The sequence below is a fragment of the Phaenicophaeus curvirostris genome, chromosome 2 (assembly GCF_032191515.1).
Source record: "Phaenicophaeus curvirostris isolate KB17595 chromosome 2, BPBGC_Pcur_1.0, whole genome shotgun sequence".
Classification (NCBI taxonomy): domain Eukaryota; kingdom Metazoa; phylum Chordata; class Aves; order Cuculiformes; family Cuculidae; genus Phaenicophaeus; species Phaenicophaeus curvirostris.
In genome coordinates, this window is record NC_091393.1 from 14,993,529 (window position 1) to 15,021,285 (window position 27,757).

Below are 27,757 nucleotides of genomic sequence, written 5' to 3' on the forward strand. Positions count from 1 at the left end.
TTCTCCAAGGTTAGTTTCCCTACTAAATTTCTTTGCAAGCTCTTGGACTAAAGCCACACAACGTTCTTGCTAAAAGCAACTGCCTTTTTTGCAAAGGCACATAAAATTGAAGGGTCTAAAAGCACACTTTGTATTGCCCCAGGCAGTTAAGCCAAAGTACAGGGAAGTTTAACAAAATCAGGTTAAAATTTTTCTCTGTTCAGACATCCCTCTATTTCCTTAAACCACCACATGTTTGCCAGGTAGTATGAAAATTTATGAAGTGTTTCAGTAACTATGAGTTCTATTTATGAATTCCAATACCTGTTTATCTGGAAACCCTAGGAGGGAAGACATGATATAAGCTGTGAGGGTAACTGGATTATTGGTGCCTCCCTGAAGATCACTGTGTAACACTTTGCCAGGCTCATGAAATTCTCCATTTAATTTCTGATGCCGAACAATCCATTTAGCTGTATCCACAAGCACATCTTGGTCAATATCAATGAATGGACGAGCTTGAAGGAAACATCTTAATACAAAAGCTGATAACCTTGGGGAAGAGGTTAATGAAATGTGACAAAATTAGCAACATATTACAGCCTCTTCTCTTTAAAATTATGTAAGAATACTGTGATGCATAAAGTGTTCTACACACAGCTTCCAAGCACAGATGAAAGTATACGCCTCACCCAGACAAGCAAGCTTAATCCACCAAAAAATTAAGCTACGTCCTTGTTCCCAAAGATCAGACCTTTTGCAAATATTATGTTTCAAAAATAAATACAAAGAATAAACTCTAAGTCTGCCAGCACACGTTAATCTTTATTCAATGTTACTCCCCTGCCTGTAGGTGCTAGGCTAAACTGTCAAAAATCATCGTTTACAAAGCAATAGTTATGAAGGTGATATTAATTATAATGATTTAATAATACCACTGAAACAACTTTTGTTGTTGTATTCATTAATTATTCCAAGTGCTGCTTTGACTACCCATTCTGCTAAGCATGCATTCATGTAACCTGCACTGCACTATTTAAGTACAAAGTTACCAGTATAGATAATTTACCTTCATTTTCCAATCCATCAATACTGAGTCAAAGGTAAAACCTGCTGATGTTAATGAAACATGCTCACTGACTCCAGGAGTGACTCAATCAGTGGCACAGTACATTGGATGGTTCTATTAAAATTCAGCAGCACGTACTGAAATACATTAGTATATTTAATCTAACTGAAAATAGATTAGCTGAACAAATTGCTGGAACTTGTGGTCTATCTAGCCTCCACTACCATGCTCACTATATTTCTTATGGTGAAATTCCACATTGAAAAGGCTTTTTCAGCTGTATTTACAGTTTCAGAAAAAGGAGGTGTAAGATAGGTAAATAGGGTATGGAGAGAACCAAAAATCTGAAGCAATGATAGCACAGCGCTAAATGGTTTCAGTCAACTGCAAGAAAAAATCATTTAATTTTTATTCTTCATTCCTTTGAGGAAAGCTACAGAAAAACTTTCAGACCAAGATATTCCCCTCGCAAAAATAATTCACCATTAATCTTTTGCAAAATTAAAAAGCCTTGCCCTACTAATGGCTTTGGCAGCATATTATCCAACAGTATGACCTTAGTTTTTGCCTAAACACCTAATGAAAGCCAGGCAGAAGGCTAATACAGCTGGAAATTTTTACCAGCTTCACAAAAAAATTTTAGTTGCAGGGAAAATATCTAAAATACTCAAATTCCACAGTAAATCTGGCAGAACTACTTACCATGTGCTCCCAGAGGGATCTTCATTTCCAAAGGCACTAAAAGAACCATCATCCCTCTGGAAAAGCAGCTCTCTCTGATAGCCTGAAGTGAAAAAGCAGACAGGTATTGAACACTTCTCTCTCATGTGAATTCCAGCACAAACTGTCTGCTGATGTGAAGCAATGCACTTCTTAAGGCTAAGGCTACAAATGGTGCTAAAACACAGACACTTTCAGCAACCTGCTTTTGTCACGTCAAAGGACTAGCTATCAGAAAAAGTGTGCTGGAAAAGGCTGTTCTGAAATGAGTGAAAAAAATTCAAAAGAATTCAAGTTCCTGAAATCCTGAGAAGGATCTATTTAAACATGTATCTGAAGATTTTTCAGTATCCAGAACAAGTGCAGCTTTCTCCTGACTGCTGAACATATATAATAAAAGGGCCCCAAGGGCTCACTAGTTGCTCATGACCACCAGCAGCATCCTCACCCAACAGCTGAGCAGAATCAATGTTCATTGTCAGAAATAAAAAGCTTCCAACGATAGGTTACTCATTGCAGTTTCTGATATCTAAAGGCTTCCTTCCCTTACATTTTGCTCGTATCCTTAACAATAACCCTACCTAGTTATAGCATTTTACAAGATACCTTTTCTTTCCCTCAATCCTGTCTTTTTCCATGGCTTTCCTATACTGGCTATTTTAATCAAGAAACTGTATTCACTAGTCTACCACATAACAGATACAGATACAATACTGAGTCAGCCAGGCAGACAGAAAACCCTCAGGCAACCATCATTAAATCCTACAGAAATGAATGAATTTGGAAATACTTCCTGTGACGTCCATCCAATGACAACTGTTCCCGTGCAAAATATTCCTCGCTTTCACTGATAAAGGATTAATCACCTGCTCACACGCTATCCTGAATATATATACACAGTGATTGAACCACAGCCTTAATTACTGAGGAGCAAATGGCCTGGTCCCTCACTCCAAGCTACAGTGTAAGATGAAATCCTAGTCAGAATCTCTCTGTGAGAGTAGAGATAAAAAGATGTGAACCTGAACTGCTGTAGTATACCAGTGCTCCTTCCCATATAAACTCTTATACCAGCAGCAACATTATTAGTTTTTGTCTCTTTAGAAGAGTTTGAAATGACACTTTCCATTCAAGTATAGGGGGTTTATAATGTATTCAGCGCAATGACAGCGGTTAATTATGTGATTAAAACTGGAGAATCCATCCCATACAGACAGATCTGTCATCTCAGTTAACAATCTTAAGGAGTCAAGAACTTTTAAGTGGGAGGAAAACAGAAGGAATGACTTACTTATCACCAAGGAAAGCAGAGGTCACTGTCAAAGTTTAAGCCTCAAAACAATGTGCTAAGAGGAGCGCAAGTGCATGTATATATATACAAATAGATTGCGTCCTCTTCAAAAGTATCTGACTGCAAGGCCTGAAAAAAGAGATCTTCTGCTTCTTTGCTGAACAGGCAAGATATATCTTAACAAAGACTGCTGAGCAGCCCCTACACAGGTATAAATGTATCTTAAAATTTGTTAAGATTGGGAGGGACCAGAAAGATGAGCAGAACCAGAGGGAGGACAGAGCAATCACTCAGTTATTTCCTACAGTCTGCTTGCTTTCTTCTCAACACCAACCTCACTGCAGTCACATAAAAGTCTCCAAACATGAGTGTATCTAACACGGGGCAGCCTGCAGAAATGCTGGAAGAAGAGACCTGTGGGCTGTGAACCACCATGTTCATTCCAATGGACAGATATAAAAACCCAATACTTCAACTGTCAACACATTCCCGTGGAATGGCAAGGAAAAGAAGGATCCTATTACGAAGATGTACACTAGTACTCCCAGAGGACTGGCTGGAAGCCAAGAGATGTAGGAGGCTCGCTGAGCAATGCTGAAAGAGGAGTGCATCAGGATGGAAAGGACTTCAGAAATACGTGGAAGACTAAAGGACCTCACATTTCCAACAGCTTGGAAACACTGCTCAAGCTTGTTGCTTGCTTTGGATCTAGGACCAAAGTTTTCAAATCAACCAGGATTCTTTTTATTTCTGAATAAGTGATTTCGAGATGGGATCTGTCATTCCCACAACTGAAGGAATTTTTTTTAAAGGCAGCTCTTCTTTTGCTTTGCCTTCATTCTACGTAAATAAAAACTACTAAAAGAAAGATCGTATAGTGGTCTCTGCTAGCTACTTGATCCCTTCTTCTCACAAGCATTTAACTTAAGAATATTTACTTCAGATTATGAGCTCACTTTTTCAAATACTTAGTAAATTCTAACATGTGAAATCTAAGTCTGTTTTAAATTAAACTTTGGGACAATTCTTTCAAAAACTGAGCTTATAAAACTTACATCTCAAACTAAGGTAAATTTCAACTTTAAGATCACATTTTTAAAAAGTAAATGCAACAACTGAAATTAATTGCTACAATACAGAAAAAAAAAAATCCAGAATGTTTTATAGATTGTGATTCTTTTTGTGTTAAAATAAAGCAAAAAAAAAATCCAGAAAGTTTTATAGATTGTGGTTCTTTTCTGTCTTACGGTTAAAAAAACTTCAGCATACTTACTGCTTTGGCTACCACAGTGTTAAAAACATGTCCCTAAATTCAAAGTTCCAGGAAAAAGATAAGTAACACAACGCTTTGTATTGTGACATTTAATCCTATCATTTTCACTTGCTTTGAAATAACTTTAATAAATCTTCAACTGGAAAACTTCAGGAAATTATGGTCACAAAATTCAGGCTTTGAAGAGTGGTAGATTGCTTATAAACTTCAGAGTAGCTGTCTACATAACACATCTCTTCCTCCTCTCCTTACTTTTCAACCAAACCATGTAATAGGAAGGGTCTAAAAAATCATCTAACTGCTTTTGACAGAAGATGGGGACCTTGATGACAGGAAAATTTATTTTCAGCTCTGTCTTTTCCAAGCAAAGTGTCAACAACTTAAAAAAAAAAAAAAACAAAAAAACCAACAGCAACAAAAAAATCAGACTTACAAAGAGTAAACAAAATTTTCAAATGTCATCATGGTGCCTTAGTAAGGGAGCAGCTCACATGAGGATGGTCTCATTCCTCTCTGTGAACCAGGCTCTTAGCATGCAGATTGACATATGGCGAGCATGGTACATTGCAGCTAGACATTGTCTGATCCAGAAGTCACAGAGAAGCATAGTGCAACTATGTTCTTGGCACTTTGTGGTGCCCTGGAGTATTTCCTGATTAAAACATACAAGAATTTCCATTAAAATTTTCCAGCTTTCCTCATTTCCAGCACAGAGTTCGCTTCTGACCATGTCTAAAACCTGGGTGGGTGAAAGCCACCAGAACAAAAGCCACTCCTTGAGCTCTGCAAGGACACAGCAGCACAGGGATGGTGTCACTGAAACCATATGGGACGACTATGATTCACTGTGCCCACTACCTAATTTTCAACCTCTGTGCCTCAAGCAGAGGTCAGAAATGTTTGCTTACACCTGCTTTTACTAAAGGAGAAATACCAACAACATAGAAAACCCCTATGAATGAAAAATGCATTTTTCATCTGAAAAAAAAGCACATAAAAACGTGATTTTCTTCTGAGCAAAGTTGTCCTGGCAAACAAATCATCTGTATGCTAATTCTGTCAGTTTAGAAGAATGAGGAAAAGAAAGAGAAGATGGGCTTTTCTTCCATTTCTCATCACAAATATCAAATGCGGAGTCACAGATGTATTTTCGCTAGTAAGAGTTCTTAAAAATTTAACATCTCTCATTTAAGCATACGGACCTTTTCTCATAAATGATACAGCTTTTGATTTAATATCCTCTCTCAGCTGCCTGGTTTTAGTCAGGTATTGCAGAATATAAACATTTGGAGCAAAATTGATCATATTCTGTTCACCACAGCCATAAGGCATCTTAATCAGTGATGACAAACCATTGATAGAAGGCCCAAGCAAATCACCTGCAAGACAGAATTTAATGAAAATAAATTAAAGCTTATTGCAAATAAATGCATACCTCAGACACAAAGGGCAGTATCATCTAAACTGAGAGAAAACATTATGTATTAGGAACATTTGTACTAAATATCACAAACCAAGTGAAAAAGATGCTTCACCTTCTAAAGAACTCTGTGCCTGAAGACCCCTCTCCCCATAGACCTTACCAACTACAGAACAATTTCAAGCCAACATCATTAAAAAATACAAACGAAAGAGATACAAAAGATATTTAATCCAGGAAAATATTTCAATAAGAGTAAATATTTGAAACTTCCTGCAATTCTTCTCTTACCCACAGTTATCAAAGGCTAGGTGTCACAAGAAACAACCATCAGTCAGGTTTTAGATTTTATCCCACAGACAAGAAGAATTTAAAGAAGATACTAGCAAACTTTGCAGAATCTTCCTTATTAAGATCTGGCTCACTCACTAACGCTGAGAATGGATAGTCAATGACATAATATCATAAATTCAATATATTAAAGAAATAATACACTCCATCCATAACAACATACAACACTTAGTTTAATGCATGATGGTAACTTATTTTGAATTAATGATTCAACCTATTCATATAGCAATTAAAAAATTAATGCAGTTCTCTAAAAATCTATAAAGCTACAGCCACACCAGAGAAAATCTTGTAAGGGTCTTCCAGCAGGGGCTCCAAGAGGGTATCTCAGGTTATTACATACAAGTTACTACTGGCTAGTTACTACTGGTAATTGCCCTGTTCTTTAAACACCACCTATGCCTGCAGTGGATTATGGAAACTTTCATCCCTAAGAGATACCAAGTTCAACAAAAGCCCAGTAGGCAATAAAAACTATTCAAAGACCACATAGCTGGCCAGTAAATAACAAACATGTGAACAAAATAAAATAATCCTTACCAACAGCAGTGACCTGCGCTCTCTCACTGCCACTTACAACATCAGAAGGAAAAGTGAAATCCAAAGTTTTTGACACTCTTTGTGGTTTATTCCTAGTCAAATCCAAAAGGACTGTTTGAGAATAAGTTTGTTCCAATCCTTCAGCCTATCAAAATAAAGACAGGATTATGGTAATCTCCAGTAGTTCATTGCTTTTAGGACAGCAGTTTTGTGCTTACTGTACTGAGAGACACTCACTGCCAGGTAGTTTGTGCTGCTTGCTAATACATCAAGAACTATTGGCCCATCCGAACTTACACAGGACTGTTTTTCTTATAAAGACCTATCTCTACTATTTGCTTCTTGAAACCAAATGTTAATTATAAAAATACACCCATAAAGTCAATGAGAACATCTCTGATTCCAGTGAGCTCCATGCTAAGCACAGAGCTCCGTGGCCAAGCACTTCCCAAGGCTAGAGGTGGGATCTTTTGTGCTGTCTGCAACCCCACCACCTGTCATACAAGGAAGGTTTCAAATGAAGTCAGGTACATGACCACAAAGTTTTTGTTTCCTCACACATGCAAAATCCCTTGAGAAAAATTGTCCTCGAAGCAGAGAAAATAAATGGGTCTCTTTCCTCAGTCTATACCTTAGTCTAACAGGCTTTTATTCTCTTCTAAACAACAACTGAACTTCAACAGTAAGGGCAGGATACAGGTTTAAGCAGTCTAAACAGTCTGAAAGAGCTGGCCCTGCTCAGCCTGAAGAAGAGAAGGCAAGGCTCAGGGGAATCTCAATGTGCATAAATACCTGAAGGGAGGAGTAAAGAAGACGGAGGTAGGCTCTACTCAGTGATGCCCAGTAGCAGAATAGGAGGCAATGTACACGAAATTAAATAAAGCATAAAAATGAAATGAAGGCATAAAAAAATATTTCATTAACTGTGAGGGTGTTCAAACACTGGAATTAGATGCCCAGGGAGGCTGTAAATTCCCTGTCCTTGGGGATATTAAAAACCTGACTGTACATGATTCTGAGCATTCTGCTATAGTTGATCCTCCCCTGAGCAGGAAGGTTGGACTACTCCCTTCCAACCTCAACCATTCTCTGATTCTATGATCTAAGATATGAACAAGTGTCTACCACTTTCCACTGAAATGGAGCTTAACACAAATCAGACTTAGATGTCCAAAGTTAGAACTCTTACCAGTCTGTGGTTTATCAGAAAGCCTTGGGGGCTAAACTTCCACCATTAGCAAAACACAGGAATGTTCATATAAAATAGATTTTGAAATAAAGAAGCCAGGTGCATGGCAAAACCGATTGTACTTATCCATTACACTGTTATTTGGTCCACTCTCCACAGATTATTAAGCTAGCTGCAGCACCAGGAGTTCACTGATGCATAAATATGTTTCACCTTGCTTTCAGAAGCATTTGACACACTGTCTATTTAGAACAGATCGATGTGTTCACTCCTGAAAGGGGATCTAAAGAATTTTAAAGAAGGAATCATTTTAAAGGAAGTGTTTTCTACTTAAAGACACCTGATTTGAAAACAACCACACAGAGCAAGAGGCAGACAAGTAAATTGGTTTGCCTTTTTGCTGTACTGTTTCTTATTTTAGGGAACAAGTTTGTTCAGGAACAAGTCAAACTGCAGACTGTTTACCTTTACTAAAACTTTCTGGATGACAGCATCAGAAGCAGCAGATGATATTGCTGTCACTTTGATTGGAACCTCTCCCAGTTGTTTTGGCTTGATTGGGAATTGAACAGTTTTCCCATCTTCACTTGGTACAGACATAGTCTGTTGATTTTCTGTAGCATTTATTTCATTAGATGTTACAATAATTTCAAAAGCATCATTCGCATCCAGGATAACAGTGACCTGTAAAATACAGTAAAATTTGCAATACATGGTGTTAATATTGAAAAACTGCTTTCAGAAGCTGCCACTTTTTCTGTGCACAGAGACACTGAAGAAAATATTAAGGTTCTTAACAAAACAAAGATGTGGTCTCCACTGGTGATGAAAACCCTGCAACGTCTAGTAACATTCAAGTACAAAGAAACTGTTACATTACCTCAGCTGCTTCTTTCAAATAATTAAAGATGTTCACTTCCAAAATGAACTGCTCTCCTCTGATGACAGAATACGGAAGGTTCAAGAAAATGAAGAAAGGTTGAAAAGCTTCTAGCTGCAAAACAAAATTGGCAGTGAACCCCGACAGTCAATACTAGCAAGAAAATTATTACACCATTTGTCTTCTGATCACTTTTAAAATCACATGACAGAGTATGTTTACTTGTACTCTACAGTTAACAAAATTTATTACTACAGGGCTGAAGCAGAAGCCGAAGATGCTTCTGGTCACTAGCACATTTGTGGGTGTCCAGTGGCACCATTTAGACGAGAGCTTTGACACAAGTTCCAATACAGGCACCTGAACTGGGACTAAGAGTCTACCTCCTGGCAAGTTTGGAAGCTGTGATCTGTCCTGAGATCCCATTAGTTATGAACTGCTTGGAGTAGGCAAGTAATGGATGATCTGTCAGTTGCCCTATCTCCATCTCAGCACAGAAATGCACGCTGGAATATAAAATAACTAACTCTCCCAAATGCTGTAATTCACCAACACCTTAGAATGATATGTTATTTTGTAGTACTAATCTTGCCATAAGTTCTTAAGTTATATCTCTAAAAATGCCTCTTTGCTTAATTAAAAGAAAAACTGCACAAACATTCCAGCAAGCAGTTATTTTCATCTGTGAACAGAGGTTTTTAGATTAAGTCACTGGTAAGCTCTCATCAAGTTGAATGGGATCAAAATTTCACTGTTTATGAACATCTGTGCAATAAGAATGGCTGAAGCATTATATCCTTTATTATCGAAATGCCAACTAAAAATGTTTCTAATTTGAGTTCAATTAAAAAAATTCTTCCAAGTGTTTTGAGTTTCAGATCCAAAAATCCCTCAGCTTTCTCTCTAGCTAGCAAATATTCCAATATTTTCTTTTTTAAACTTTGAAAAGTCACTTGTAAACTTCCAGTGTCAAAATTTTTTTTAAATATTAAACATCAGAGAAGTTCTGATGGAGAATTTTTTGTTAGTTCTTAGCTGAGTTTTTCCCTATGTACCTATTTTCTTTGTCTTTTTTGTTTTGCTTTTCTCTAAAACTCTTGCAATACTGAAGTTTTACAAGTAGGAATATCCTGGTTTATTACAATAAAGTATGGGTTGAATTATTGACACTCTGTGTAGTAGAAGTCAAATAAAAAACAAGATGCAAAGCAGTAAATTACATTAAGCACACAGATGTCACTTATTTATTTTCCCATTACAGTTTTCATGCATTTCTTTTATTTGCTTCTCTGTATGGTACTGATTAACATGTTTCATCCATATGGAACTCTTAAGCAAAATCTAAACATCCCAATGAGGGTGAAGTACTGAACAGTGCATGTGGGTGATTAAAGTTAAACAATAATTTCAACATCTGTTATACTTGCAGCCTTCTCAAATTTGAGGATGAGAGGCCAAGTATATATTTTCATACAGCTTGAATCAGAAAACTATTCCTCTTTCTGGCCCAGCTCTGCCAAGCTGAGTGAAAGAAATGAGAATCATGATCCCAGTCTCAAAGGAGACTTAGCTGCAAAACCTAGATCAGGCTCCAAATTTTATGGTGGAGTTATGATAAGGATGTTCAAAGCACATGTTCTGCATCTGGTGTAGCAGAAAACTATAAAAACCGGACCTAGATCTCAGCTTGGGTCCCAAAAGTTGCCCCTCTCCAAGAAGCTGAGGGCATGATAACTACAGTGGGTCAGCCCTGAGGCAAAGGACTTGGGGTGCTGGTTGATGAAAAGCTCAACGTGAACTGGCAACAAGTGCTTGCAGCCCCAAAAGCCAACCATAACCTGGGCTCCATCAAAAGAAGCGTGGCCAGCAGGTCAAAGGAGGTAAGAAATAGGCACCATCTGTGCAATGTCCGAGATATTTAGATGAACGGAAGGGCAGACACAGCACCATATATGTCTTCAGTGAGGATGTTTTCTTTACAGTTTGAATACACACACCCTCTCAATCACTTTACTAGTATATGGAGGAGCTGCTATTAGAACTAAAATACAGCTTCCAGTAATAAGCTACAGTGTCACCAGTGTTTAAAGGAGAACTGCCTAGGGCCAAGGTACCTCCACTGGAGCAGTCGTCACTCCAAGGCCGCTGTTTTCAGACAACACAAAAGCACTGGCTACCCAGGATGTGATGGTATCAGGTACAGTGATTTCCATTGTGGTGTCTGTGTCAGATCTGATGGCAGAAGGGGAGAGCAGACTTTCAAAAGCATCCATTTACAAAAATCAGTCAGTAGACACAAATGTTCAAAATGCATCAAAAATGAAGTCAAAACTTTTGGCAGGAAAAGCTGCCAATAATCTGTTTCTCTTTTCCTAATAATTTAGAAATATTTGTGATTGGATCAGATTAAAAGAAGATAAATTATTTTAAATTACATGAATTGAAGGTAATTACATTGAATCACAATACATGTAATCAACTTTACAGATTCTTTGAAACAATCTTAGATAACAATGGCTCCCTGAACTTCTCAGCTGTGAAAGAATACAAGACTTGTGCTTCACAACACAGACCAGATTTCACCATTATTTAATAGTTTTAACTGGTCATTGAATTACACGCAGATAGGAACAGATTTCTCCTTCAGGACTAATAACTTTCTTATATACTGTAGAGAAAAAGGCTGGGTCTCCCTGTCTGTTATCACCCCATCTGTAAAATAAAGACAGATGCTTTTCTCTCCAGGATTTTTATCTAGTTTCTACTGAAACTACAAGGCCTTCCGTTAGGCATTGCCCTATTTTGTGCAGTCATGTAATGCCTCATCTTGTGGGTCTCCAGTCTCACTTGTGGCCCCTAGGTGGTAGTAGAATATAAATAATACTACATTTGTAAGCAGTGTTCTTCAGCACCAACGCTGAAGAATCCTACTAAACCTACAAAATCACGATGGCAAGTGCAAATTCGTTTCCTTTTCCTTCTAAACTCTTACCTAGTTTTAGTGGTGATCCAAAGCCAAGTCTCTGGAAAATGCGTCCTCACATATAGATTGCTGAAATCAGGAGGTCCATTCTTAGATATAGGCATATCATCACCAAAACCATCCTCTATGGGAATCATTCCACCATCTACAAAATAAAAAATATTGTCCTACCTACAAATATCTGGGTTTAAGAAAAAACAAATTAATACAGTTAAGACAAGTCAAATTAATACGGTGTTTGGAGTATAAGCTATACGTTTGTTACATACAGTGAACTACTCTGTGACGGCAGGAACTTTTTTTTTTAATGCTTTTGTTTTTGAGAATAGAAAAAGTTTCACACAACCCTAAGTTTCTACATGGCCTCTCCAGGACACTTATCAAACTGGTGTAATACACCTACACATGACAAACCACTGCAACATAGATTAACTGGAACTGCAAATAAAAACTCCGTTCACCCTCAGGCCTTTAATGGGTAGCATTGCTCAGGACAGGAGCAAAACAACAAGTTTGTAAAATACTATTCATATGCTTTTTGAATGTTTTGAACCTTGGAAATTTTAATGGTTTGCAAGGCTGGATGCAGCCTCTATGCAGTACAGTCAGATGACCTAATAGGGGCCCTAACCCCTGGACCTCCTTCCCCACTCAGTAAATTAGATTTGGCCATGTGTATTTTTATTACTTACAAAGAAAATGTTCCTTATCCTCCTCAAGAATTGCATCAGTTGATACCCAAAGGCTGCATTTCTGGATAAAATTTATACAGTACATCTCAATACAGGACATTAAGAACATTAACAGTGCTTATCTATTTTATTTTTCTTTTCTTTCTTTTCAAGAAAATTAAGTCATCATTATAAAGCAATTATAGAACTAAAGCATGTAATATACAGCAACCAGCAAAACTGAGATCATCTGAATATTGCCTTAATGACTGACAACTTTTTAAAGGGAAGACAATATCAAGCACGAAGCAATCCATATTTATGAAACTATAAACATATTTCTTTACATTCAGAGTATTTACATATTCATAAATGTCACAATTCAAAACCTACTGAAGCCACTGCACATTGTTTACAGCCCCAAGCTTTAAAAAGGGTGTTTTCTTCTACAAGTAATGTGCAAATCTCTAAGCAGTAAAAAAACTCAGATTAGAATACAAAAAAGACAATACCTGAAAGACACCAAAAGAACCTCTGACAAGGGGGAAGTACTGCACTGTGCTGTATAAATTGAGCTCATGGAACACCTAAGACAAAAAAACCAAAAACATCCAAAAAGTGAATGCAAACATACTTTTTTACAACTTTGACTGTTGTAGATGCTAATTCATAGAGCTGTACCTCAGGCAGCAGCTTTGCTTAGCTCTTAAATCAAAGCAAAAATAACTTATAGCAGGATGAAGTGGATTAGGCTGCAATGGTTTCACGATTAAGGGAAGAGTGGCCAAGACTATGTAAGCCTAAAATAGGAGCCTACAGCCCACTGGTATTCTATGGCACTTCTACTATCTCATTTGAGCACTTTAGGAATGATGTATATTGTCAGCTCTTTCAAACTGCACTGGTGCTTTTGCAAGTAAAGGGAATTAAAAAGATAAATAAATTATTCCACTCTCCAAAAAATAGAATTCTTTCTTTGTTTTATGTTACTAATTTGAAAAAGCATGAAGCACATAGCACCAGAAAGTTTTTCTGACTATTCTCTTTTCTGAAAGTACAAACTGCCAAGCACTTACTGAGCAGTTTTTCAAACAGAAGAGCAATAAAGTATTAATTGGAACTAGAAATGCTGGGTCTATTACCTTGTAACCCTTACAGTCTTTTCCACTCATGTTGAAAAACTACTTGCAAAAGTAAAAATTATTTGCATAATTAAGGACTAAAATCCTCTCTAAAGAACATTATTCATTCAACATATAAACTGCAACATTTCCAAAAACATAGGTCTTCTATACACACAATAATTAAAATCTTTTTTTCCCCATTTACTTACAGAGTCTTCTGTTATGTCACTACCTTCTCCTAGAAGCTTTGTACTTTTATCAACAACTGCAAGTCCAATTACTGATCCTGGTTCTGTTGTACTGATTTTAAGGGAGACTTTCTCAGATGGCTTGACCTTATCTTTGCTCCAAGAAATTTTAATCTAGAAAAAAAGTAAAAAACAGCACTTATTTAAATTATACAGTGATATTTATGGCCACTCACAATTCCAAGGAAGCATTTTCTTAGCTTAATTGGCTAGAATTAAAGACTCTAGATTTGCTTTTCCTAAGACCGTTGGGAGAATAATACAGCATTCATTTTTCTTTCTTGCTCTCCTAGGAATGGTGAGAAGCCAGAGATCCATCAGGATCCATTGCCATTTCAACCAGCTCTTAGTATACATGCAGCAACCGCTTTAGCCACATAGACCAGTTTGTAGAGCTGAGGGCAGTAGAAGAAACACACTCACCATTTATCAATGTGCAACACAGCATGTGAGGTATTTGGAGAAAGATTATTTTGGAAAAAACTTCACCCTTCAAAGATTACACCTAAGCGTTCCACAGTGACAGTAATACAAGAAAAGGATATATGTAATAGATGCATGTGTAAGGAAGAAGGAAATAAATTTCAGTTCAGTGTTTAAACTCCCGTCACACATAGAGTCAAAAAAAAAAATAATGGAGGCTAGACAGCAGTTTGGCTCACCATGAAGCTTAAAACCAAGTGGTGGTGAATATAAACAGTCCTACATGCCTGACTGACTGTGGGTGGGGTATAGCTACATAAACACAGGCACTTAGTGCCATTTAAGACATTCAAAGGTGTCCAAGATGTGTCCAGTGGTACTGCCAGACAGGACACATAACTTATTCTTCTGGAGTAGGCATTAGAGTCTATGAAGAGTAAATTAAAACCATACTCTTCCAGGGCAACTGATCCTCTGTAAACTGAGTTTAAACACATAATTCACATACAGAGATGAGACTCAGTCCCCTGAAGGCACACAGAACCACCTGAGAAGTCCCACAGCACACTGTCCAACCCTCAGCTCTTATTCCAGAAAGGAATAGGTCTCCCATAGGACCTGTGAAACATTCGCCTGTCTTATAGTGACATCTTGAATACTCTGTGGCTTCTCTGCCTGTGCTTAAGCAACTGAATCCTGACCCTACATTTAAGTACCTATAGGTAGATGTCTGAATCTACAGCCCCATTACACCCCTTCTTCTGATAAATCTCTGTAATGGTTATCTTCCACTCACATTCAGTACGAAAGTCATAGAACAGCAAACACACTAATGTTGCCAACATAAATGGGATTGGCACCATGTGCTTCACTGCAAATGGGCATCAGACTGACTCATGCAGAATAATCATTTGTTTCTGGGTACCCAGTATGTTTGATTTTACCAACTCATTTACAGAAACTAAATGCTTGGCAAGGATACTCATTACGGAGAAGCAGCTTTCCACAGTACTGAATTAATTTCAGTGGCTAGTGTTCAAATGATGAAATAGAAATAGCTTGAAATTTTGAAGCCTTTAAGATCAGTTCTTTATCTTACATTTTTTCACTATCCCGTGAAACACAGCAAATACATTAAGGCCAATGTTAGATTATCATAATTTATTGTCTCTGTTTTTCATGCTCTCTGTCACAGTCACATGAAACACAAAAACTGGTCACATTCACTAATGATGCAGACATAAAAAGCCTCTTCTGTGCTTCCCCAGGAAAGCTAGGAGGACTCTCAGCTTATGGAAGGAAGGTCCTTCTGCAAAGTCTCCTCAGGAACACTACTATGTGCTGGGCTCCCCATGGTCATCACGTAGAAAATAACCACTGCCTGGCTAGAACAAGGTCTTTGTAAACATTTACAGTTCCACACTTTGAGCCCTTATGAGAGCCTTCCCACTGTACTGGCCAGAGCAGTCTTTGGCCCCTAAAAACACAGGGAGATGCTGCACATTTGTTTATGTAGAGAACATAAGGCTAGTAAAAATTTCTTTCAGATATGCAGTAGCCCTACATTTATAGCTGGACCCTAACTGCACTGGTATTATCAAAAGTCTTTCCAAGGTCTTGCACAAACCGCAGATTAGATCCTTAATGAGGAATCTTTCACATTTACAATCCAATAATCTAAAATGTTGTTTACCATGCAACAAACAGACAAAAACATGGTCTCAGACTCAAGCTCGATATAGTTACCTTGTCATCCAAAACAGGCTGAATGGGGACAGTGAGAGCATCATTTACTACCACTCCAAGCTCATCAAAGTAGAACACAAGTATACATGCCAAAGGAGCCCAGGAATTTTCTGCTGTTAAAGTGAATGATTTTGTTGTCTTTGTGCCAAAAGCAATAATATGTTCCTTAGATAACACCTGAAAGGGAAAAATGCGACACTATCTGTTAGTGCCTCAATATGCCGTAAGCTCTGCAACTCCTTCCACAATTAATGCTTAAGAGACATATAGCTGTGATTTTTTATTTTTTTACTAGCTCGTTGACCAGTTCTATGAGACTGGGTATAGAACAGATGGGTAATGTCAATGTTTAAATGAAAGAAATAAATTTTGGCCATACTTTTATTCCTGTATCACCACGGACAAGTAAAGAACTTTAACAATGAGTACACAGCATACACTGTTAAAACATAAAAACGCAATATTAATATGGCAGGGCCACGTGGGTTATCTATAGCAGCATTTGAGTTTGGACCAGGAACAGAATTTTAAAAACAAATCTCCAAAGCACCCAAACTTACCACACTTCAGTTTGCAGCTTGGAGAGTGTAAATTGGGGCCCAATGATGTGTCTCAGTTAAAAACAAGCATACATTTTACCAGATCACATTAGAGCTATTCTGAAGGCATCTCAAAATATCTGGACCTCAAGTCCACAGTGTCAAATTTTAAACCCTAAATCTGTTCACATTGGACCACACCAATTACAAATGAAGATAAAGCCATAAAGGGCAGTCCCCTGCCCTTGACTGCATGGACCCAATTTTTTTTAAACCTTCTAGAAGGTGCTTTTATTTTGGAAAAGACACATGAATGCCTAAATTTTATACTGTCCTAGTTTTATTTATCCAGTTCATTATTAAAGTCTCTGAAAGGAAAAGAATTGCAGTTATAAGATCATTATGGTGTAGACTGTGCATAAGACATTCATGTGTTAAGGACAAGACGGGAGACCAATAATGATATGTATAATAAACCCTTTGACCCAGATGCTGTAAGACACAGTACCAGCAAAGCCATTAAAAAAGGCATTAGCCAAGCTATGTATTTTAAATTGTTTCCTATGAAGCTCCCTATTTAACAATGCTAGCCTGACCACTTGACCTCAGTTTTCTCACCTGGCAGGTTTTCTCTTCTGTCTGTGCCTGCAGGCTCAGCCTTGACAGTCCAAAACCTGCTTCTTAACCCACTAAGAAGCCCCAGTCTGGGCTGTTTCTGGACATCCCTGCCCCTTTCCCTTTTGCGGGTGCCCTACACAGTCAGAGACTCTCACAGTCGTGGCTTGTCTTACACATCTGCAAGCAAAGATAACCCAACAGCCAAATCCAAAACACGCGTCTCCCAGAGAGTATCTTCTTACAGAGACAAAGGCACTCCTGCTGGGTAGCAAAATGGAGCTCTTTTTCAAAAAGGACCATCCCAATGGAAAGGAACTGTTTGGGCCACCTCTTTCACGAAGCACAATAAAAAATGCTGAATTTCAATCTAACATTCAGGCTAGTAAAAGTTATCTTGGATTGTCCCCATATGTAAAACAAGTAACCTACCAGATAGTGGAACTCTCTCACTGGCTTGTTGCTTTCAATACTCAGCTCAAAAGGCTTCCCAGCCTAGGAAAATAATGATTGACACAGATGAGTATGGCAACGTGATGAGCAATTTGCACTGTTCTTACCTTGGCAAGTTTTTTCTCAGACTGTACCTTTATACCCTGGCTCTTTGTTTTAACCTGGAGATAAGTCTGGCTGGGGGAGTTGAATACATCATAAACACCTATGTCAGTCCTGCTGCTGAGGAACTCTGCCTGTAAAACGATGTAAAACAAAGCTTTTAGGAAACAGCAACATCTGTGTGATGTTCATGTTTATGTTATTGTTTACAAGAGCATGGTAGCCTTAATAGCAGTACACGGCCACTTCACTGCTTGCTTTGGGTATCTGTTTTCTTTTTCCCGTAGTTATCCTAATGAAGTTATTTAGATCAACTCTTTCTCTCCAGCTCTAACATGAATAGTAAGTAAGGAAAATAACAGTAAGGGACATATCAGCTGTTGCAAAAGGCAGGAACAGCTTGCCATTGATCACAGCCCACTCAGTTTGGCGTGTTGCTGTTCCAAAGCAATATATTACAAAGAAGTACCTGAACTCTCAGAGTTTTTGTATTAGAAAGGATTGGAAACTCAATTTCAATAATTCCATTTTCTGGGATTGTGTAATTCAGGACATGGACTGTCAGATTTCTCTCCTCCATTGCCTCATTCTCAAGGTGAGAAAGTGAAGAGTGGTGTAAAAGCAGGTCTGACTGTTGTGCAGTGATTGTGACAAGATTCTGCCTCTCTTCAGCCGTCAGCTGGTTGCTATCAGAACGTGTCACTTTTAGCTAAAAACAGAAAAAAGAAAACACCTATTGAACAGGCTAAAACTAAACTTCCAACATGTATCAGGTAGCAATATATTTGCTCTCACATCATATCAAACAAAAACAAGGGCATACTCATATTTCTCACATATCAGTAACTTTATTTTCAATCCCTTGAGACCACTGCAGGTAGACAAGTCAGCCAAGAACAAAATTATTTGTAACTCCAGCGAGTAAAAAAAAAACCAAAAGCAAAGCTGATGGAATCAAAAAGGCGACGTGTCTTCCAGCTCTCTCAGTTACTCTTCTTGTTGAAAATGGCTGCCTCTCAGGCAAATTACGCATATCCTATCTACAGCTTGAATAGTTAATTTTATCACTTGTACCTCATCGCCACAACAAAGGACAACCTAACATTACATTGTGTGCAGAAAAATGTATCAGATGAGCAGAGATGGTACCAAATCAGATGTCTATTGACTCATCAAACGAGCTGAAGGAAAGACATAAAACAAGTCCAAAATTGACAGCCTATAACTTCTTCATGCCAGCATCCATCAATCAGCACTACAACGTATATTAATTTTTATTCCTACACTCACGCAGATTCTTGTCCATAGTAAAATCATTCTCTTCCTGCATTACATGCTCACAAAATTCAACTTCTACATTTAAAGGCACCAAACTAATGTTTCCCTTATATTTCTCAATCTAGACCTCTGTCACTCCATTACCTCTCCTCCTCTACCATCATTTTCCTATCCTCTCTATGTGCAGCGTCCGCAGGCCTCCGCCTACTAGTAACAGCAGCAGATGTTCCTTCGCATTCCCCGTGTTCATAACTGACACCTCCTTCTCTGCCAGCAGCACGCACTGATAAATGCTACAGCTACCTCTCACTCAGCTCACCTTTGGAAGAGGAAGAAGAAGCAGGTCAGAGCTGGAATCAAACTGGGGTGCTGGCAAGAAAAATGTAAAGGACAAAGACCCATAGAATCAGGCTAGCACAAAGCTGCGGTTTAGAATCATAGAATCATAGAATAGTCTGAGCCAATCTACTCTGAAAATGCATATTCAGCTTATTTTATTGGTATTTAGGTCTCATTTCTACAAAGCAAAGGGTCAAGAATCGTAAAGTCAATTCCCCTTTTGAAGCAAAATGCAGTGATTAAATATACAACCCTGGCTAAACGTATAAATACGACCATGGAAAGCATGAAGAACATGAAATACTTCTATGAGAGGACTACAGCTGCTATGAGAAAGACAGGACTGAAGGCAGAAAAGACATTTTCACTTGAAAGCAATGTGATTTGATGAGTTTAACTGAATTTTTTAACAACTCATTATACAAAGTATATGTTTATGTGTATTTAAACATATACACACTTCCATATACAAATATTACTGGGAGGGTTGGGACTCAACAACTACTCTATTGTTTTAAAGCAGTCACCTAATGAAAAACAATGAGCTAGAAACAGATAAGATTTCTATTCTGTAAGAATACTGACATATACTCAAATACACTCAAATATATCCTTCCAACACTACAGCACTCCCCATCACTTGATCCTTTTCTAGAGCAAACGCCTCTAACTTTAGTATTTGCAGAAATGTATCATGAAAAACAGATAATTTGAAAACAAATCTGTAAATTATACTTAAAAATCTGAGGTAAACATTGGCATCCAAGCAAAAATATGGACGTCATCACATTTGTTTATGCACAGATAATAATAAAACAGAAGAACTTACAGTAGCTATGAAGTTCAGAGAAGGTTTTATAACTCTAGAGTAGTCCATAAATTCAATAAAATAGTCACTCTGCTTCGGAAATATGATGGTACTTGAATTTTGGGAGACTCCTGTTGAATAATTGTATATGTTCAGACAACATGCTTTTAACATACGTGTTCCTTTAGCAGCAATATTACCTACTGTCTGTGAATTTTAAATAACCCAATCGTAGTTTTCATTATTTCCACTCCAACCTTACTTCATCTTTCCAGCTAAGGATCAGTACAGAGGTGGTATATGTACTGGTACTGTCTTCCACAATGCTAACGAGCCATACCACATAGTGCTCTACTCCATGCAGACTACGTCAGAATGACACCAGGAAGGAAATTAAGAATCTCAAATCAGCCAACTTCACTTTGCCAGGGTTTCTACAGAAAGTCTGTAAAGAAATCTAGTTTCTGGGAGAGGCAGAAATTTTGTACAAATTATTGTTTTCCAGTACTCAAGGTGCAGTGGAACATGAACTCATGAAAAGATTCAACTTGCAGATCAGATTGTCTAGAAGAGGGTAAATACAGTGGACAACATGTGACCAGAACTTATTCTACTAATGTGGTTTACAAACATACAAGTTAGGTAAGCTTATGATTAAACTTAAGTTTGTAGTACCCAGTTCAATGATAACAATTCTTTATACCCCCTCTCCTCATCAAAAGTGACTAGTCATTGACTTCAGGCCCTCTCACCTCAACATACCTCTTGGCTATTTAATAAATCATTTAGTGTAAAACTGAGAAAATGGCTGGTTAAGCTACTAAAGCAAGCAATGGTTAAGGAAATGTATTTTTTTAGCTAATATATTTTCATGTAGATCGTTTGTACTGCCATCAGCAAATGATGGTTTTTTAGTGCTCCAAGGCCTTCCACAGAGTGGTAAGCTCTTCCAGCACCACCTAATCTTTGGATTTCTCTCAGAAGACATCACACAGCCACATACCTGTAAGCGACTCAGTGACCACTGCAATAATTTCTATTGGCTCCATGTAATCATTGTCACCTTGGTGCCATGACTGATCAGCATTCAAGTTTTGCAACATAAACTTGTTACACGTTACATTCACAGATCCATTTATCTGCAATGTAGGAAAAAAAATGTTGACCTAGCAAAGCCAAGGAGAACTTTTCATCCACAACTGCTTATTTCTGGTTCAGCCCTTTAGCTCTTCCCACATACAAATTCTGGAGCGTCAACACCAGAAAATTATGAACACTGATCTTATTTTTTTGCTTTCAGTAACCAATTTTATTAAATCCAGTAGAAGTTCATTACTTTTAAGAGCCAACAATACCTTACGGAAAAAGCTATTTTGTTTTTTCTAATATATATTATTATCCTCTTCTACACTGCCAGAGCAGTGGTGCCTATACGCTTTGCAGAAAAATGCAGCGGACACGTCCCTGTCTGAGGAGGGGCATATACCCTATCCAACACCCCTGAGCTCAGAGTTTCTTTAGGCTAAGTCCTACTGGAGGCAATGAACTCAGCCAGCTGCTGAATTCAGCCAACAGACAATGATAGGGACACCATTTAGCAGAAACTGAAGCTGTTTTAAGTTCACAGCTCAAAGTTAAACACTTGATTTTCCAAAAAGATGCCACGAATCTATGTCCACTTTTAAGTCTTCACATCAGAACTGCACACTTTTTTCAATTTCATGCTCCAGCTTACACCTAGTACAGTAATTCCCATGTGATTACTAGGTAATTAGTAGGCAAAATGCTTTGGTCTTTACCACGCTAGAGCTCCATCCAGACAATTGCAATGGTCTCTTCTGGCTTTGAGTGTGCAGGGGCACACACAGGGCTAGGGAGCATTCCTTGCCATGGACCCTCCTTCACCTACGCTGCTACAGTGGATCCTAGAAAGTTTTTCTACCAGGGCCAACTAGCTGCTTTCAAAAATGACTTCCAGGAACAGTTAAAGGGAACAGAGAAGTCAAGTATGATTCCTAACAAGCAGTCTGAATGTAGCCGCTTTGCTTCAGAAACTAAAGGGAGTTTAATGCTAGTCATGCAAGTCACTCCATAGATCATGCCAGTGAACCTGAGAACAGTCCCAGGCATATTTAACCTATAAGAGGAGACAAGCTCAAAATCTACAGTGCTACAACCTGCTAACAAAAGACTCACCTCCATTGTTGTTGTTATATTTTTCTTGTTTGTCCAGTAAGAGACAGAAAGGCAAGTGATGGTCACAGTTCCCTTTACTGGCTTTCCATACACGTACCTGAAACGCATCAAAGTCAAACAATGAACCACCTCCAGGGCTTGGGCTCCTGAAGAGCTCTCAAAGCGGAAGATTCTACTAGAATATTTTTCCCTGGCCTCAAGTATGTCTAGAACACATCTGTATGTTGAAACATGCAGTTTTCAATACTGAGACACAAGCACACAGGCTCTATAAACCTGTTGCTATTATTATGGGTTATACAACACAGGAAAATTAAGTACATTAAGTCAAGCCAATATAACTAATATGCAAGAGAGTTAAAATAGGATGTGGGAAGTGCAAGTGTTATGCTTCCCAAATGCTGCAAACACAAAATGAGAGATTTCAAGATATTTATGCTCAAATAACTTAGTAATCACAGTTCAAAAATAACCACAGTACTATTACATGGCGAACGTAATTCGCAGCAAAAAACTGTAACATATTCATTTCTTAGCATGTCAGTAGCAATCTGCAGTCACTGAACAGTAATAAACTAAGAAAATGTACAAATGCTTCTAAGTTATAAATAGGAGAAATCATGACATTATTACATTCAGATAGAGAAGTCGGGGTGAGTGGGGAACCCAAACCCCAGAATCAGTAGTAATACATTCGGATGTGAGAACTTTTGAGTACTTAAGTCATTATGGATTTCATTGGCAGCCACTTAAAAAATATCAAAGCTGAAAAGCAGAGGGAAATAATCATCAAATAGAGTAGTTACAGGAAGAACTCTGTCAACACTGTCTTGCACCTGAACTCAAGTCTTTCCAAGCAGATCTAATTACAGTAATAAGATGCCCTTAACCTTGAAATGATACTACCATTGGGTAGTATCCCTGTACTTAACGTAATCTAACAATACTCCAGAGATGAGAAAGGAAAAGGGGTTTAAGACATCTACAAGTGTAAGGGACATATCAGTTCTTTGTATACAGAGGCATTATGCATATAAAAAAAGTCACTAGGAATTAATTCATTTCCTCTGAATAATTATGAGATACCAGTAAAATTTTGGCACTACTGTGATTCAATCTCAGACAATTCACTGGTGTCCAAGCCTGGATTTATTGCAGCAGACAGGTACACTTACAAATATCTCATCAGTGTACCTAATGAAGGAGCCAAGTACCTTGTGGAAGACCAAAACAACTTAGGGAACCAAATTCACATTGGCATATGATGGGTTCCTAAAGCAAAGCAGAATGGGGAAAAAAATTGAGGAAAACTGCTTTTTACAATTGCCCCTTATGAGGTACCTAAATAGTTTATATATCAGGTTGTACTGCCTCTGGGAAAGGAAATGCTTTTCTCAAAAGTCTAACGTTTAATTTAAATAGTTTGTTAATAAATCATTTTCATTATAAATGTAGTGCTTGTGTAGGGGGATATATATTTTATGGAATTAAATAACCACAAAAGATCTTTTATTTCAGGCCTTCTTGAATGGATATATCAGGTAGCTCTATCTGATTCTCATCTCCCCGGAATAAAATGATTATCTATTTTAGATTAACACACACTAATTTTTTTGTCTAGGTATTTGTTCATCTGAAAAATAAAATATTACTTATATAATAGTCTACAGTGAAGTGTCTTCTGAATTTCTCAAGAGTTTTTAATTAGAATCATAGAATGGTTTGGGTTAGAAGGGGCCTTAAAGATCATCCAGTTCCAACCCTCCTGCCATGGGCAAGGACACCTTCTACTAGACCAGGCTGCTCAAAGCCTCTTTCAACCTGGCCTTGAACATCTTCAGCAACGGGGCATCCACAACTTCCCTGAGCAACCTGTGCCAGTACCTCACCACCCTCACAGTAAAAAATTTCTTCCTAATAACTAATCTATACAACAAAATCCAGTCATTAGAAATGGATTCTAGCCACCTAATTTTGGCTAGAAGACACTTTTTTAACATTCCAAATATAAGTTTTCATTTTGACAAAGACCCACATTAATTTTCTTAAGAGTTACAATGGCAGCAATAATTTACTTACTTTGCAGTGACAACACCAGTTACCTCTTCCTCTCGCAAAGAGTAGTATAATGGTGCTGTTATCATAACATCAAATTTTGGTAAAACTAAAATACATATACAGAGAGAGAGAAAGCATTAAATTCACACGAGAAATAACGTCTTTTATTTCTTTTAAGTAAAAAGTGTAGAACACAGTACAATAAAAACTATGGCAGTTTACTAAGGAATATACCATAAGATATACTTTTAACTCAGTCCTATATATGCTCCAGACTAAGACTTTTTATTGAAAAGAGAACAACAAGCATCATAAAAGCAGCTTGCACACAAGTTTTTAAGACTGAAATAAAAAAAAAAACATTCAGCTTACGCACTTTTTACAGAATGATCAGCAACATGTTGCCTGCCTGACCCTGGGAAAACAAGGATAATAACTGCACCTCACAGGCTTCAGATTAAGTATTTTAAAGATAGTACGGCATCCAGACACTATACTGGAAGATTACTAAAACTACCAAAGATAAACAGGGCAGCTGATAAGACAGTGTTTTTCCCAGGACACAGACTTCAGTCTCAGAGAACCATGAAATTTGAAAACTGGACTTCCTGGGAGTATTCAAAAGGTTTGTGCTAGCCAAGGGAAGCTAGTCTAAATCAATGGAGAGTCAATTACCAATTTTGGTCACTACTAAATGCCCTTAAGTAACACTTACCATATTCCATCACTTTAAATCTTTGATAATGAACTTGACCCTATTGAAAAAAAAATCATGTGAGAAAATACAAACATTGTGGTTATATTTGGTTAGGTTAGATTCTAGGCCAAAACCCAGCCATATTAAAGTTAAATTACAATTTCTGACATGATGTGACTTTAAATCATGGCTTGGCCATTATCAGCTCCTGTTACAGAGCTCCTGTAGGAACCAGCAGTATATATTGGCACCACAGAAAGACACAGAAGCTTACGTGTGGCAGATTGTAAGTACATATAATAAACAGCTTGCGGAGCTTCCAATCTGAAGATATCTACATACAGCTAGTTTCTATATTAAAAAAAAAAAAACAACAACAAAAAACCCAAGTATCTGAGCTAGTTAGGACAAAACTACCTAGTCTAAGTACTCATAGTCATCATGATAAGCCATAACTGATCAAACAACAGTATCTTTACTAACTCATTTAAAATTAAGTCACAAAAGGGAGGTCCCACAGTGTATGTCTAGAGGAAAAGACCATTTCAAAAGCATGTATAATCTTAAGGTTAGTCATTTACTCAAAAGGCACTCACATCTAAGAATCACTAACCACTACAGTCTATCTGCTGTGATGAACCAGTCCCATCCAAAGTCATCTGGGTCTCATTCAACAACTGAGATCGCTGGAATGACTCCCCCCCAAATCTGTTGTCGTCTTTGGGAATCAAAAGTTCCTTAAATGAATCTGTTCTAGGTCCATTTTCTTCTTTGTTTCTGACATTTATGTGTCACCAGTTACAGCAGCAGGGAAGGCTCCAGGAATAGTCTCAGGGATTTGCTCTGAAAAATCACAGTGCTGGCACCAGCTGTATTCCTGTGGCTTCACCGCCACCTCACGGCCCTTGCCAGAAACACAGCTCCACTTCTGCTGTGCAGCTAAGTAAAATAGATGCTTATTTAGACAGAATTAACAGAATCGTTTCATGATCACTTTCATGCTTTATTTCTACACGCAGGAAATAAACCCCAAAATGAAATTCTGTATGAATTCCCAAATTTCTCTTCAAATCCACCAGCACAGTTTCCAGAAACTAAGCAGAGTCCTACCAGTGTCACCTGTATTCACACTATCAGGTCTTAACTAAATATCAGTGCTCATTTGCAAGCTACTGAATACACAGCCAATACCAAAAGTGTTGCATACAGTCTGATTTTGAAAGAGGGTGATGCTTTTTTTTAAGTAATTACATAAACTGAAACACACTGGATCAAATGTGAAATCTGTAGCTGACCTAGCAGTAAAACATCACAGAACTCACCGTGGATACACTGTAACATACATAAAACCTCAGAAGTTAAAATATCCATATTGTAAAGTATATAATCCATCCCAGTTGATTTTGAAAGTTGCTTTATCGCTGAAGCTTTTGGAAAAATATAATCCTCTTCAAAAATATTTTAAAGAGTCCTTAGTGCACCTGACACATGACTACTCTTCAGTATTTGATCATAAATTTCCAAATAGCAACTTCTATAAATTAGATGACAAAATGCCTTATAATTAGGAACAACTTCTGGTTGGAGATCCCTACTACTAAAACTCAGCAACTAAAAAGCTTTCAGCACCAGATTCCACAACAGGAAATATAGGATATCCAACTAAAATACAAGGTGGAGACTTGGGAACCAGACTGTAATTATTCTGTCTTCAGTTTTCTTGGAACAGCTGTACTAACACCTGAACTCTCATTACAAAGTACTACAGGATGTTTAACAGCAGCAAGCAGCCAGAACCTGATTTAAAACAGGATTCAGAGGCAGTACTTCCAGGAATCCAAACTCAGTACACTTGGGAACCCATCTGTAACCACTGGAAGGGAAATATTATTTACTGACTTAAAAACACTCTTTAAAGACAAGACGGAAACCTGAGACAGAGGCTGCACAGCTGACTATTTAAAGCTCGAGTCATGGCATCAGGATAGTCAAGTCACGTGGAGATTAGCCTGGGTTTGCCATCTGAAGATTTTCCTAAAGCCCCATGTAGATCCATAAGCTGTGCTGGACACCATGTGGATCCAAAGCTAACAGTACTAATTAAGGATAGTAGTACCTAAGGATAGGTAGACTATCTATTAAAAATGTCAGACACATACTAAGCATTCCTTAGCAGTAAATCTAAGTTCTCAGTGATCTCTGTTCTCAGGAAGGGATTTCTGAATCTATGCAACTTTATATATGACATGGAAAAAAAACTGTACCTCCCTTGGACAGCAGAACAGCTACAGAACAGAGAGGAATATCCAGGCAATAGCTAGGAATATCCACTTGGAGTGATCTTGATCACTCACTAGCTTTCAATGAACCCCACCTAAATCTCCACCACACTGCCCAAGAAGAGAAATCCACACATCATAAACCTTAAATTGAATCCCATTCCCTATGACCCTTATGCCCTTCAGGGCATAAATTCATGTATGACCAAGAGAATCAAAATAAGTTTCCTATAGGAAAAGTTATTTTCCTTTATTCTGCAAGGTTCCTTGCAGGTTTCATTAATCCAATGGTATGACAGGCTATCATAAAAACAACAGTCTGTGAGACAACCCACTAGACATAGCTAGCATAATAACGTGAATATTTCAATTTTTATTTATTATATTACACATGACAGCCTTATCTAATACAGGATGCCATGTAGGTACATGCTACAGAAATAATGCATACTGCTTTTTAATTACTTTTGTTTTACACAGAATTTG

The 27,757-nt window shown here is 37.8% G+C and overlaps 1 protein-coding gene across 1 annotated transcript in view; it reads right to left on the minus strand.

Moving 5' to 3' along the window:
• Window positions 1-27,757, minus strand: part of CD109 (CD109 molecule) — a 78,374-nt gene that overhangs the window by 24,673 nt on the left and 25,944 nt on the right. Inside the window, exons 6-25 of the mRNA XM_069850312.1 lie at window positions 25,011-25,050; window positions 24,317-24,401; window positions 22,238-22,334; window positions 21,045-21,180; window positions 20,063-20,172; window positions 18,086-18,325; window positions 17,649-17,750; window positions 17,494-17,556; window positions 15,908-16,084; window positions 13,700-13,852; window positions 12,879-12,953; window positions 12,388-12,448; window positions 11,705-11,840; window positions 10,827-10,944; window positions 8,713-8,826; window positions 8,298-8,516; window positions 6,644-6,788; window positions 5,535-5,711; window positions 1,751-1,832; window positions 304-532 (exon numbers count right to left, since the gene is read on the minus strand). Coding sequence (XP_069706413.1) covers window positions 304-532; window positions 1,751-1,832; window positions 5,535-5,711; window positions 6,644-6,788; window positions 8,298-8,516; window positions 8,713-8,826; window positions 10,827-10,944; window positions 11,705-11,840; window positions 12,388-12,448; window positions 12,879-12,953; window positions 13,700-13,852; window positions 15,908-16,084; window positions 17,494-17,556; window positions 17,649-17,750; window positions 18,086-18,325; window positions 20,063-20,172; window positions 21,045-21,180; window positions 22,238-22,334; window positions 24,317-24,401; window positions 25,011-25,050 — 2,559 coding nt within the window. The remainder of the gene's footprint in view (window positions 1-303; window positions 533-1,750; window positions 1,833-5,534; window positions 5,712-6,643; window positions 6,789-8,297; window positions 8,517-8,712; window positions 8,827-10,826; window positions 10,945-11,704; window positions 11,841-12,387; window positions 12,449-12,878; window positions 12,954-13,699; window positions 13,853-15,907; window positions 16,085-17,493; window positions 17,557-17,648; window positions 17,751-18,085; window positions 18,326-20,062; window positions 20,173-21,044; window positions 21,181-22,237; window positions 22,335-24,316; window positions 24,402-25,010; window positions 25,051-27,757) is intronic.